Source organism: Dipteris shenzhenensis, chromosome 14 (genome assembly GCF_047967505.1).
Source record: "Dipteris shenzhenensis isolate YYH24624 ecotype China chromosome 14, Dip_SZ_1.0, whole genome shotgun sequence".
In the NCBI taxonomy this organism is placed as follows: domain Eukaryota; kingdom Viridiplantae; phylum Streptophyta; class Polypodiopsida; order Gleicheniales; family Dipteridaceae; genus Dipteris; species Dipteris shenzhenensis.
In genome coordinates this window covers 45,222,217-45,234,433 of record NC_141609.1, presented here as the reverse complement: position 1 = coordinate 45,234,433, position 12,217 = coordinate 45,222,217, and the positions used below count along the sequence as shown (strand labels likewise).

General features: G+C 36.2%; 1 protein-coding gene across 1 annotated transcript; it reads right to left on the bottom strand.

Annotated features, from left to right (window-relative positions):
* Positions 1-1,666, bottom strand: LOC147894701 (large ribosomal subunit protein uL16-like). Its single transcript, XM_087384542.1, has 5 exons — positions 1,590-1,666; positions 840-1,158; positions 558-740; positions 375-456; positions 1-233 (listed from the first exon to the last, which is right to left on the bottom strand). The coding sequence occupies exons 1-5, from the start codon at positions 1,597-1,599 to the stop codon at positions 159-161; spliced, it is 669 nt and encodes a 222-aa protein (XP_087240668.1). The 5' UTR covers positions 1,600-1,666; the 3' UTR covers positions 1-158.
* Positions 1,667-12,217: the final 10,551 nt, after the last annotated feature.

Below are 12,217 nucleotides of genomic sequence, written 5' to 3'. Positions count from 1 at the left end.
AGATGTTTAAAGTATGTATTCCACATCATTTGGGGTATGTATTTGCATAAAATGGTTTCTTCATTTTTTTCTTTGTACGATGATAGAATTTAGTGGTCCTTCTGGATACAGCTTGCAAGCTCAACCCAGTAAAACAACCAAAAAGCTAAACTCTAGAATCATGCGGAAAGTGCAGCTGACACGAAAGCTTTCCCAGCAGCTCTTCCCGACAGAGGTCCATGGCATCCCAGAAGCTGCACAGGAAAACAAGCACAAGTCAGACAAATTAGAGCAAGAGCGGATGATCTTTACCTTCGTTGCCCCTCTAGTGAATTTAAACCTATGAATCGTTGAGATCCGCACGGAACACCTATCAGATATTCAAGAGGAAAGACCTTTGCATTCACCCCATCTGGAGCAATCCTGTTCTCTGCCTTCCACTTCAGATAGTCCTGTCGGGAGAATCTCGTGAAGCCCCTGCCATTTCGCCCAACAGTGCATCATTAGCAGTCTGTATCAATTACCATGCATAATAGAAGCTGCAAAGCTTGCGCCAAGTCGAATATGGCATTACCCACCATTTTCTGCTAACGATGATCTTTTGACGACCCGGAAACTTAAACTTAGCCCTCCGGAGGGCCTCTTGTGTCTGAGCTGCGTGAACGTCTCTGCAACGCACTGATAGAAGGACTTGTCCGATGGCCACTCGTGCACAGGTCCCTTGAGGCTTTCCAAATGCGCCCCTCATTCCTGTCTGAAGTCTGTTGATGCAAAACAGCACGGATGTACGTTGTAAAACCTACGTATAGCAGCGGATCATCATAGCTAAATAGTAGTCTGCACCATCAATCGACACCAACCTATCCGCTCCAGCGCAAGAAAGCATCTTGTTGATCCGCAAGACATGAAAAGGGTGCACCCTGACTCGTAAGTGAAATGCATCCTTCCCCGCGTATTTCGTCATATACTTGTTGCAGGCGATTCGTGCCGCCTCCAACGCCTCGCTAGACACGTTTTCTTTCTCCCAACTCACCAGGTGAGCACAAAAAGGAAACTCGTCAACACCCTTCTTCTTCATCCCCACATCGTATATACGTATTTTGGGGTCCGGCACACCCCTGCAGTATCTTGATTTGGGGTATGGCTTGTTTTTTATCTGACGATAGCATCTCGCCGGTCCTGCGACAGCCAAAACCATCAATCACAACTTCACGACTCTACGTTGACAAGGTTATGAATCGCAACAGCGAGCCCCGAAAGTACAAACAGCTACACCTTACGCAGCCCAGACTAGACAATCCAAATAGTAATCCTCTCGCTCCATGCTCAGTACGTAGAGGTTAGCGGAAAATCGTTTGTCACAGGAGAAAATTGCGAACTCATGGGACATAAAATGATCATGGGCCAAACAAGAAGCAACCAGATCAGAAGATCGGGACACACGTCCTCCCAGAAATCTCAGATGCAGAACGGGGTGCGAGCTACATGGGGAAAAGATATGCAAGCGGACGAAAAATCGAACTACTGCGACTGCAGGAAGCCGCGACATGCCGAAAAAAAGAAAGGAAAGTAAGAAAATCAGAGACAGGGAAAGGAGATTGTGTGCTTACGGCGACCCATGTCGGGAAATTGTAAAGACGACGAACGATCGAACGTGTAGAATCAACTGGTGAGAGGGCGGTGCTTGACGATCGGAGTGCAAATTTCAGCTAAGCTTTAACTTTATATAGACAAAAAGACGGTGCTCGAACATACGTGGCAAAGTTGGTCGCCCTAGGACGTTATCTATGGAGTTGCTTCACTCGAAACTTCGTAACTCAGGTCAATCCCCAACCCACCCGTTTAGTCTTCCAAGTGAATAACTTTGTAGCCTTTCTACACTATATACAATGAACTTGCGAAATTTTCATTTTCACTTATAAAATGAGAAAATATTATCTATGGAGTTGCTTCACTCGAAGCTTCTTAGCTCAGATCAAATCCCCAACCCATTGATTTAGTCTTGCAGAGAATACCTTTGTAACCTTCGTCAAAACTCTAAACTATATACAATGAACTTGCGAAATTTTCATTTTCACTTATAAAACAATATTTTCTCATTCGAAAAAACTTGCAACATTTTTTGGTGATTTAGTTATATTTTGGCTACCAAAATCTGTAGATTCTTGAGAAAAACCTTCGAACCCCAAGTTTTGTGATTTGTGCTTTTTATGAACATAGTCCCACACCCCACTTCCTTTGCCTTGGTGCTCCACACCCTTGAACTAATAACCCCACGTGCTTTCAACACTCTCATCATGGCATTTAAAACTAATAATGCCACTTACGCAAACAATAGCATTTCTTTTGATGTCACTTGGTGAACAATGGATCCAATATATAAACATGTAATCAAAATCTAGATGAGCCTAGCCAAAAGGAGTTTCTTTTTAATTAGGAAGTCTCCTTCAATCATTGGCATCGCATACTTAGTGGGTCTCCTCGTTTCTCGAGATTAATAATAAAAATTGCAAAGATATCCCAAAAGAATCTAGAGTCATTGGCAACATAATATGATGGTGATATAAATATAAGCAATTAATTTATGCCTCTCATGAGATTTTATTTTACTCTCTGTCTCTTATAAAATCGAATAAAGGAACTACGTCATTCGAAATGATTTTTGCACTTTTTGTTGCCATGTACAATAACAAATGGCAACCTATGTAGAGTTTTTATACTCAACAAACCCAATATCCATCTTCTAAGAATTTACCTTTTCCTCTAAACCACATTGTTGTCAACTACATGGCCACCTTTTCGCACTCAATCTTTAATTACAACATGATTGGTTTCTAGTATATATGCAAGCATCGATTTCAGGATGAATATTACCAATGCTAATGTTTCTTGTAAGATATAACATTTCTTGCGTGTCACATTTTTATACAAAGGCAATAGAATCAAGGAAAGCTCTTCATTCATTAAGATTATGGTTTGTAGTTCCTACTAACCACCTTGTTGAGTTGGGCATAGAGGTGAACCACGCTTCCTATCGCACACATTATAGGGGAGGGTGAGCGAGTGCTCATTAGACTTTAGGGGGCACTCGAGGGTGTTCACTCAATAATATGCAAGTATAATATGTGTGTTCAAATGTATTCCTTAAAAAAAAAAAAGATAATTTTACAATAATGCATTTACATATGGGGTTTTTAAATTGAATTTTGAAGTGAAAAAAAAAGTTGTAAGTTTGTATATTAAAGAATGATGTGCCTTTAACCATGCAAAATTTACAAATAAGGGGTTTTTAATATACCCCTTACACGTCTTATCTATGGTTTCTTAGTAGTGCACCCCCTGAGAGGGGGTGGTCCCTTACTTTAAATCCTTGCATTTTACTACTATGAACCACCAAATCTTAAGTGCCAATGAATGCAAGTCTTCATGACCCATGGAGGTGGTCCCCTAATCCAACTCCATGCATTTTGGGAAGTTGTGGACCAACAATTTTGAGCACAAAGTATAGGTTCAAAGTGATCCTCTTGGGTCTTGATTGCAAGTTTGTTCTTTTCTTAGAGTGTATTTTATAGGTAGAGATGTCTTGCATTTGTTTTAACATCATGCAGAGGATTGTTTTATGCACTTGTGTATGTGTATTTGGAAGGTGAGCTGTGCTTGTGTGTGTGTCTCTCCTTCCACATGTTGTGCACAACTAATGGACCAAAGCACTATTGATGTAGCCATTTGTTGTGTGGTTTAGGGAATTTATTGCATATAGATAATATGTATGTATGTATATGTGTGTGTGTGTGTGTGTGTGTGTGTGTGTGTGTGTGTGTGTGTGTATGTATATATACTTAATATTTATTTATTACATATCTGTATCCTTTTTGACTTTAGAAGCTCAGCCCAATTTGAGCACCTTCATCAAGGAAGTTTTCTTTATTTGCCTTGTTATTGGGTGGTAGTTCGTAACTTGGCTCTCCACAAAGTGTGGAGTAGCCAATACTCTCTCCTCCCAGATCATTTTAATAGCCAAGCACAACTACTCTATCCACAATTTAGGCAATGGCATATTATAGAGTCTATATCTTGGATTTGACTTTATTAACACCCGAACTCAAAACACATGCAAAGGGTGGACACACTATGGCCATTGGATGTGGCACTCATCTATAATGTGCCCTTGGCAAAACATGCACTGACAACCCTATCACATCTCAAGAGGATAAATTTTGGTTTTAATGTATGCTACTATGACAATCATTGTCTAATTTTTATCACTTACGAGCTATTTTATGATTTTTGCATCCCTCAATTTGAGGTGCATTGTCTAATTTTTCTCAGTTACAAGCTATTTTATGATTTTTGCATCCCTTAACTTGAGGTGCATATACTCTTCTTCACCAAATCCACATGATAGTTGCTTTTCAAAATAGATGTATCTAAGTTCTCTAGCTGTTTTTGAACTTAGCTCCAGGATTGTTAGCCCATGTTGCATATTTGTCACACATGTGAGCTTACTAGAGCTTTGTCTCTACCACTTGGAACTATAACTCGTACCCATTTTGAGTTAAAGGAGAGTTAAAATGATCCAAATCTCAAAAGCTTATTTAATCTTGAGCACTCAATGGTACTCCATCACAATGTGGGATATAATTCCTTGAAAATCTCCTATTACTTGAGCTCTTTGATATCTTGGAATGTGGGCCCATGCTTTTTATGCAAGTTGTTGCACCCTTGTTAGTGGCATTTTTACTGCAAGAATTGAAGGAAAATTTAGAACTCTATAAAAGGTTAATTTGAGAAAATTCCCTTCTTAAAAAAAAAGCAAAAGAAGCATGTTTATATTTTTGGGAAACTTATAGAAGATCCAAACAGAACCATCTTTGGGCGTACCCTCACTTTGTGCTTTTCTTGTCATCATTAGCTCCAATATTATAGACTTAGATGCATCGGAATTGACCTTATTTAGCTCCAAAATTATAGACTTAGATCCACCAAGATCGAGCCTCCTTAGCTTGGCTAGATTTCAAGCATGTTGTCCTAGCTATTGCAATCTCATTAGAGTTGTTCATGAGGCTGCCAGTAGTGAAGATAGACCAAAGTCAGAAAGCTATGGTTTTGGTGGGCATTGGAAATCTTGGATTGTTTATAAGCAATTTGAGCCATTGTTTGGCGCATACTGACATGCACTAGTTTGTGGTGACACACGTTGCAGTCATAACCAAGGTATACATTTATTTTGAATGGAAGTTTTTTGAGTGCATGAATTTGTTAGCATTAAACGAATACTAGTTTAGAAAATTTGCAAGCTCATATGCCAACAATAATGTACATGCATAAGGCCCATCAATACTATCTTTGAAACTTCCAGGTTCTTGTTAGTTTTTAGCATTACAATGCTAGTGTTTGCTTGTAGATGGATTGTTCATTTATGCCGCGACTATTACAATGTGATCTACATTATGCTAGAAGATCATTAAAAATACGGTAAAAGAAAGAAATACATGAAATTATCTAGCTATATGATGAGCTCATAGACATCTATTTGGAACTTTTAGTTGTGTAATTCTTGTGCTTAATGAAATGACTTGAGACTATGTCTTGTCTCTCACATAAGTTTTCTGAATAGTTTCTCCATTTTAGTATAGCCAATCAATGCTTTTGGCCTTAGTAGATGGTTTTAATTTTTAATGATCGCTTTTCTTCCCAATATAGAGCACACATTTTGGTTGAATTTGTGTTTGGGTACATCGACATCTAATGCCGTTTAGCTTTTCATGCATGTTTTCCTATCCTTTGTACATGGATATTACTTCATTCATGGTTGGAGAATTATCTTGAAGTATCCATAATTTTGCATCCTTAGTATTTGCGTATGGACCTATCCTTGTGTTTTCATGTAGACATATCTAGAATTCTATTGTCCATTTTGCTATCCTTGGTATTGCATCTGGACGTATCTTGTGGTATACTTTGTGTCACATGTCCTTTGTATTTGCATCAGGACATATCCAAAATTCTACTATCCTTTTCCTCTAGCTACTAGATGGTTATTCTTTATATTTCCCTAAGTATATGCATAATTAGACCATGAAATATCGATCACCCAATCATCCACTAGTTTAGGATGATGTACATAGTAATTTTTTAAAATGTGCTTGTGAAGGAGTTTAAATAATATTTTTTGAAAGCTACAGATACCACAGGTAGTGCCATGTGACTCAAAACTGGAGACTTTGTACTTTTTATCAAGTAGTCATATTAGGCTATGGTCAATTTGAGTGAAAGTTCTAGTATTTCTTTTGATTGCTTACAAGTTCCAATGTTATGTAGAGAGATTGAATAGAAAATTAGGTCATTAAAAGGTAAATTGCATCATTCCAATCAGCCCATTTTTACTGCCACTTCAAATTTGAGATTTTGTTTTCAATTTAGATTGCATTCACATCATCATTCATGTCTTCTACCCATTTTGATCTTGGTTGCTTTCTATCACCTATTGCATCAATTTTGGTTGCATGATGACACACAATAGCATAAGATGATTAAACCATAGAATTGACTTGTGGTATTATAAGTAGTTCACTCAAAATGGCGCTCTTTGGAAAATTATTATTTAATTGTAAAACAATATATTCTAGGGAGATACTTTGTGTTACTCATAATAACATAGGGATAAAGAATACTATATTTTAGAGCCATGGTAGGAAATGCTATCTTGGATCATGTTTGTTTTTTGTGTAACTCTTAGTAGTGCGCATGAAAATTGATGCCATAATTTCCCTTAATGAGCCAAAATTATTATGACTTCTTTAATATTGATGAGCCAAGATTATATTGATTTCTTTCATATATTGATAGCATCCCTTGTGGAGGGAGATAATAGGCGAGCTCTTACCATTAAATTTTCTCTCTCAAATGGAGTGTGGTACTTTTGATGTGGATTGTTGCTCTTTTATGCATGGTGTTTAAAGTGTGGTTTTTATTTTATTTTTGGGCAAGCAGTGGGTTTCTTATTTTGCAAGACTTATAGCTACAAGCTAAGTATGTGTTTTGGATAAGTTTCCTCTTGAGTGATATGATAAAGATTGTCTTTGGATGTGGAAATATAATTATAAGCCTAATCTAATAAATTGCTTATAAGATTTTGCTTTAGCAATGGACAAAGTTATTTTTCTACTAGCATGTTTGCTCTTGTTGTATAGGATGATTGCCTCTTTCGTGTGGGCAAGCTATTTGGAAGATAATTTATTTCTTTTTTGCAAGATTTAGGTGAAAGGGCAACTTCGGTAGCATATTTTTGTGTGTAAAGTGTGAGTGGTATGATAAAACATTCTTTGAATATGAATCTTGTTTTTGAGATTGTATCTTGATTGGATAGGGAAGCTCCCTTGGTTTTGTTTCTTCAACCGGTAGATTATACCCTTTATAACTTATCCCTCAGCATGCTCTACTCAATAGGTATTAAGAAAAATCATGATTACTAAAAGACTTGCTTAGCATGCCTTTCTTAATAGGTATTAGGTGGAATCTATATATTTATGGGACTTATGAAATTATCCTTTCTTTGTTTGAATTTTGGGCATATGAGAGTTTCCCCCCCCGCTTGAAATTTAGGATACAAGAAGGCCACATGACAGTATTTATTAATCCAATCCTCTATTTTTTTAATTTTCAATGATGTACAGGTTGATCATCACTCATGACATCAAAGCCTCGAAGGTATTTGATCATGGGTCTTGTGAGAAAAAGCTATTGGGTTATGTTAGAAGCATGGGGGGTTGTACTTGTATTGTAGTACACAAAGAGATTATGCGAGACGGCATTGTTAGTGATGCTTTGCAATTTGTCATCAAAGATGAAGAACACTAAATACAACCCAACAAGAGGGATAAGAAGTTGAGAAAAGCAAGTGTATTGATATTATAAGAGAATATTAAAAATGGTTTATGCGAGTGGGCCTTCAAAGCATTTGTGTAGAAATTAGGATCAAGCCATGGAAGCTACTCATGAATGCAAGTGAAGAAGATGATCATAAGAGCATAATCTTGAGATGATAATTTTGAGCTCATTATGGAAGAAGGCAATGATAATCCTTTAATCCATGTGTGCATGTTTCTTTCTTTCAGGCAAGACATTTTTAGATTTGTAGGAGACAAGGATTTGTGTTGAGAATATCTACCTTTTGGTGGTTGAAGCTTTGTGCCATTATACCTACATGAGGTCTATAATGTCTTTTTATAGCTCTACTATCCATAACTATGTATCAAAGTAGAATTTAGCATATATATCATTCTAGATCTTGCGAATGAGTGAGTTAGACCTGAACTCTACCATTTATCATTGCTTGCTTTGCATATAAAAATAATGGATAGTTTGATGACAATATTATTTAGTGCTTTTAGGTTCTTTTGTTGTTCTTTATAAGGAACAAAAAATGTATTTTTGAAATAGCCAGAGCTATAATGAAAAATTATGTGTACTATATATTTTGTAGATTGAAATTTTGTGTATTGATTTTGGAACTAGCCCTTCCATTAATTGTCCACAAGAATCATGAGATATGTACTTATCTCATGGATGCTTTGATAATAAAATCTAGCCTAGTCTACTGTATATTGGGTCCTTTCTAGTCAAATCTATGTGGATACTTGCTCTTTCATATCAAAGAGGTGTGGTGCAAGTGATGCTCTTGTCCATGTGTATGCTAAATGTCATGTGTTGGAACAAGCTATCATTAAATGCAAGCAAGGTGTTGTGAGGACATTAATATCCAAATACAATAACCTCTAACTAAAACTTGAAAGCCTAGGTCATCAAAAGAGCAACACAAACAACCATATAATCCAAGAGTTGTCTTGAAATTGAAATAACCATACAAGCCTAGACTTGAAACTTCCAAAGGATTGCTTTGTGAAAAATAGACATCATAAGATTTTTTATGAGCTCTTGAACACTTGATTCCGATACTATTTAGGGTTTTGATGCTCCATGCATGGAACCCACTCTAAGAGTTATCTTGATTGTATTGCCTTGTTTGCATTATAGCATGTATGGTGTATAACACTTGATCTATTTGCTTTATATTCTTGACAATGGTGCTATATTATATGCACATGCATCTCATTTGATATGATTGATAGGAGTGATTTGGATGTGTATGTATTGATGATGTCTATATAGTTCATGTCTTGTACCTTATATCCTTGTATATAGTGTTTTGATTAGTGGTGGGTACAAATTTTTTATGGTCACACCATATCAAATTATAAGTTCATACATTTCTCTAAAATCATCAAATTGGTTCTAGAGTCAAGGGAACCTCTAAGAAGAAAACACGCATCAAAACAATACCATTTTCCTAGTTTTTCAAGAAAATTTCAGAAGGTCACGGAGTGGGGCACACCCTTATCCACACTTGAATTCCATAAACATCATCAAGTTGTTTCTACAACCGGGTTCATCTCTTACAATAAAATAATATCAAAACAGGGCCATTTTCTGAAGTAGTTTTTTAAACCCACTCAAGAGGTGGTTTTTTACTATTTTCTTTACCCATATAGCATGGGCATACCATATCAAAATCTGAATCTCATACATTTTTTGACAAAATCATCAAGTTGGTTTTAGATTTAGTTGACCTCTCTCAAGAGAAAAGAAGCATCGAAGCAAGGACTCGAGGTGGGACTATTAGACGATATAGTTGATTTATTTGATGTTCCCTTTGCTAGTCCATATCAAATCTTATTACTAGTATGCCATCACATTTTGGACCATACTGGGAGTACAAAATTAAACATACATCAAAATTTGTTAGAAGCTTATTTATAAAGAAAATATGAATGTGGCCAGCCCTCATCTACTAATGAGGGTTATTGTGAATATATTAATGATGTCGATATAGTTGTATCATATTCTTTATGTCCTATTATATGGTGTATTGGTCAATTTTGCATGCAGTACATGAAACCCAGCGAAGGTCTTGATTGTATTGCTCAGTATGCATAACATCTATGCTGTGTAACACTTGATCTATTTGCTAGAATATTCTTGAACTAGAAGCATGCGAGTTACCAAATGAGGAAATGACACAAAGAAAGGTGGTTTGCAAAAAATGATAATCTTGCAATATATTCATGAATATATGCTTGAATATTGTCATCTTGCAATTTGTTCTATGGAAAAACTTGATAATATGATCCGCACTATGGCAAGACTAAAGAACTGATGCTAAATTATCCAGATGTTAAGGAGTAATCTATGGTAGGATTGAAGAGCTGATGTTGAATTATCCTCATGCTAAGGACTAATCTATGATATGAACTGGCAAAAATCGAATCCATAAACAATTCACTATGGCATAGATCTCCAAAATCTAGTGGGGAGGTAAGAGCCTTATGCTGAGAATGACCTCCTATATTTTTAAAATTTCAAGTGTAATATATAGGAGGTTGTTCTAACAAATAGTTTGCCCCCCAATTTTCAAACCACCTCAATATTTCACCGTTAAGCAATGCACCTTCAAAAGTGATGTGTATCACAGGTATTCAAAGACATTTTTAAATGCCTTCTATAACCTCTTTTTCACTATTTTATATATTCCAAAAGAGAATGGATGAGATGTTTAAGGAGCAGGTGAGCATAATATTAGACTTCATTTCGAAATTGCAGAGACTGTGAGTGATGATGTGCCATATAACATGACAGTTTGTTATTGTAGAGATTGTGTGCAACGTTGAGCCATAGAACATAACAGCTTATTAGTAGTATGTTAGGCGTTTTAGACTATGCCGTTTATAATTTAAAAATATTATGCTTTCATTTTTCTTTGTTCAAATTATTTATGCACTTACATTTCTTTAAATTTTCTGTAAAATATTAGGCCAATCTCCTCCTAGGTCTACATGTTCATTCATGCAAAAATCAGCTTCTCCACCTAGCCTTGCATCAACACCTTTATCAATAATTTCTCCAAGCAAGGCCCCAAAAGAAAGTTTGCTCAAAGCCTCTCCTATTAAGAAAGCTTCTTCAAAACGATCTTTAAAAGGATCGTTCCAAGCCATTATTGAAGAGGCATATGCCCAAGGTGCAAATATCAAACTTATGCCTTCTTTTGTTCGTAGAACCTACAACTCATAATAGGTTATTTATTTATTTATTTTCCTCAGTGAAGAAGCTTGTGCGAAGACATTCGGAGTATGTGGACTTTAGGTGTAAGATTAGCACACGTGTGGTTCGCTCGAAAATAAATGAAACTCCTAAAAGTGGCTTGTGCAAAATGAAGCCAACCATTGTTGATGTCATTAATATTGACTCTGATTAGGAAGAGTTTGGCTTTTAAATTAATAGTATTGGAACTTCTACCAATAAATTATTACATGGGAACTCTATCGAATTTGCTTTAGAGTTTGTAATACTTTGAAGTTATTGTGATTGAAATTGATAGAATATTGTTTGAAGTAACAAGTAAACATTTCTATTCTTGTAATATGAGATACATAGTTGAGAAACTAAGTATTGAATAATTTTTCAATCATGTACTTTCATTTAAAGAAGATAATGCAATGAACATGAAAGGATTTGTTCTAATGTTCACAAAAATTTTGCTTCAAAAGTGTTCAAATAAAATTATTGATTTCTTCTAATGTATGCAAACACTCTCCTTTATAATAGTTGTACTTCTAAATGTAGTTAGCAAACAAATTATCTTAAAACAAGATGGAGAAGAGGTAAATTCTTACAACGGAGGCAATTACAACAACTATCAAGGAACCTCTCATGGCTTTTCTCCAAACACAAAAGCAATCATTCCTACGAAAGAGAATTTTGTAGGAGGTGGCAATACATTGGTGTCACTAAGAATCGCGCAATTATCCGAATGTGTGCCACATAGGTTTGTCTTTGAAGGAAAATTGTTATGCAAGTATGGAACATACAAGGTTCCAAATCCAAAATATCCCATCTTGTTGAAGGGGGACTTGATAGACAAGCATTGTTCTCATACTATTACATTGCTTGTACCCTCTACATACATCCACCAATTTGTGAACTTCTTGCAAGTTGGAGAATTTTATCGAATAGAGGGAGCAACTATAGTTCCAAGAGGTGCAAATGAAGGTGGAACCTCCAAGCTGTCCTTGCTCATTGATGCTACCACTTGCATTATTAGAGGAGAGCCATTTGATGGCAACCTTCAATTGCTTCCAGACCATCCTCTTTGCACTTACATCTCTTGGGCTGCTGAAATGGT

Bases quoted from the DNA above. Each gene is read 5' to 3' on its own strand.
- LOC147894701 (XM_087384542.1), bottom strand. The intron at 741-839 runs GTTGGTGTCGAT...TTGCATCAACAG, and splicing joins TCTTGCGCTGGAGCGGATAG to ACTTCAGACAGGAATGAGGG. The intron at 457-557 runs GTGGGTAATGCC...GCGAAATGGCAG, and splicing joins ATCATCGTTAGCAGAAAATG to GGGCTTCACGAGATTCTCCC.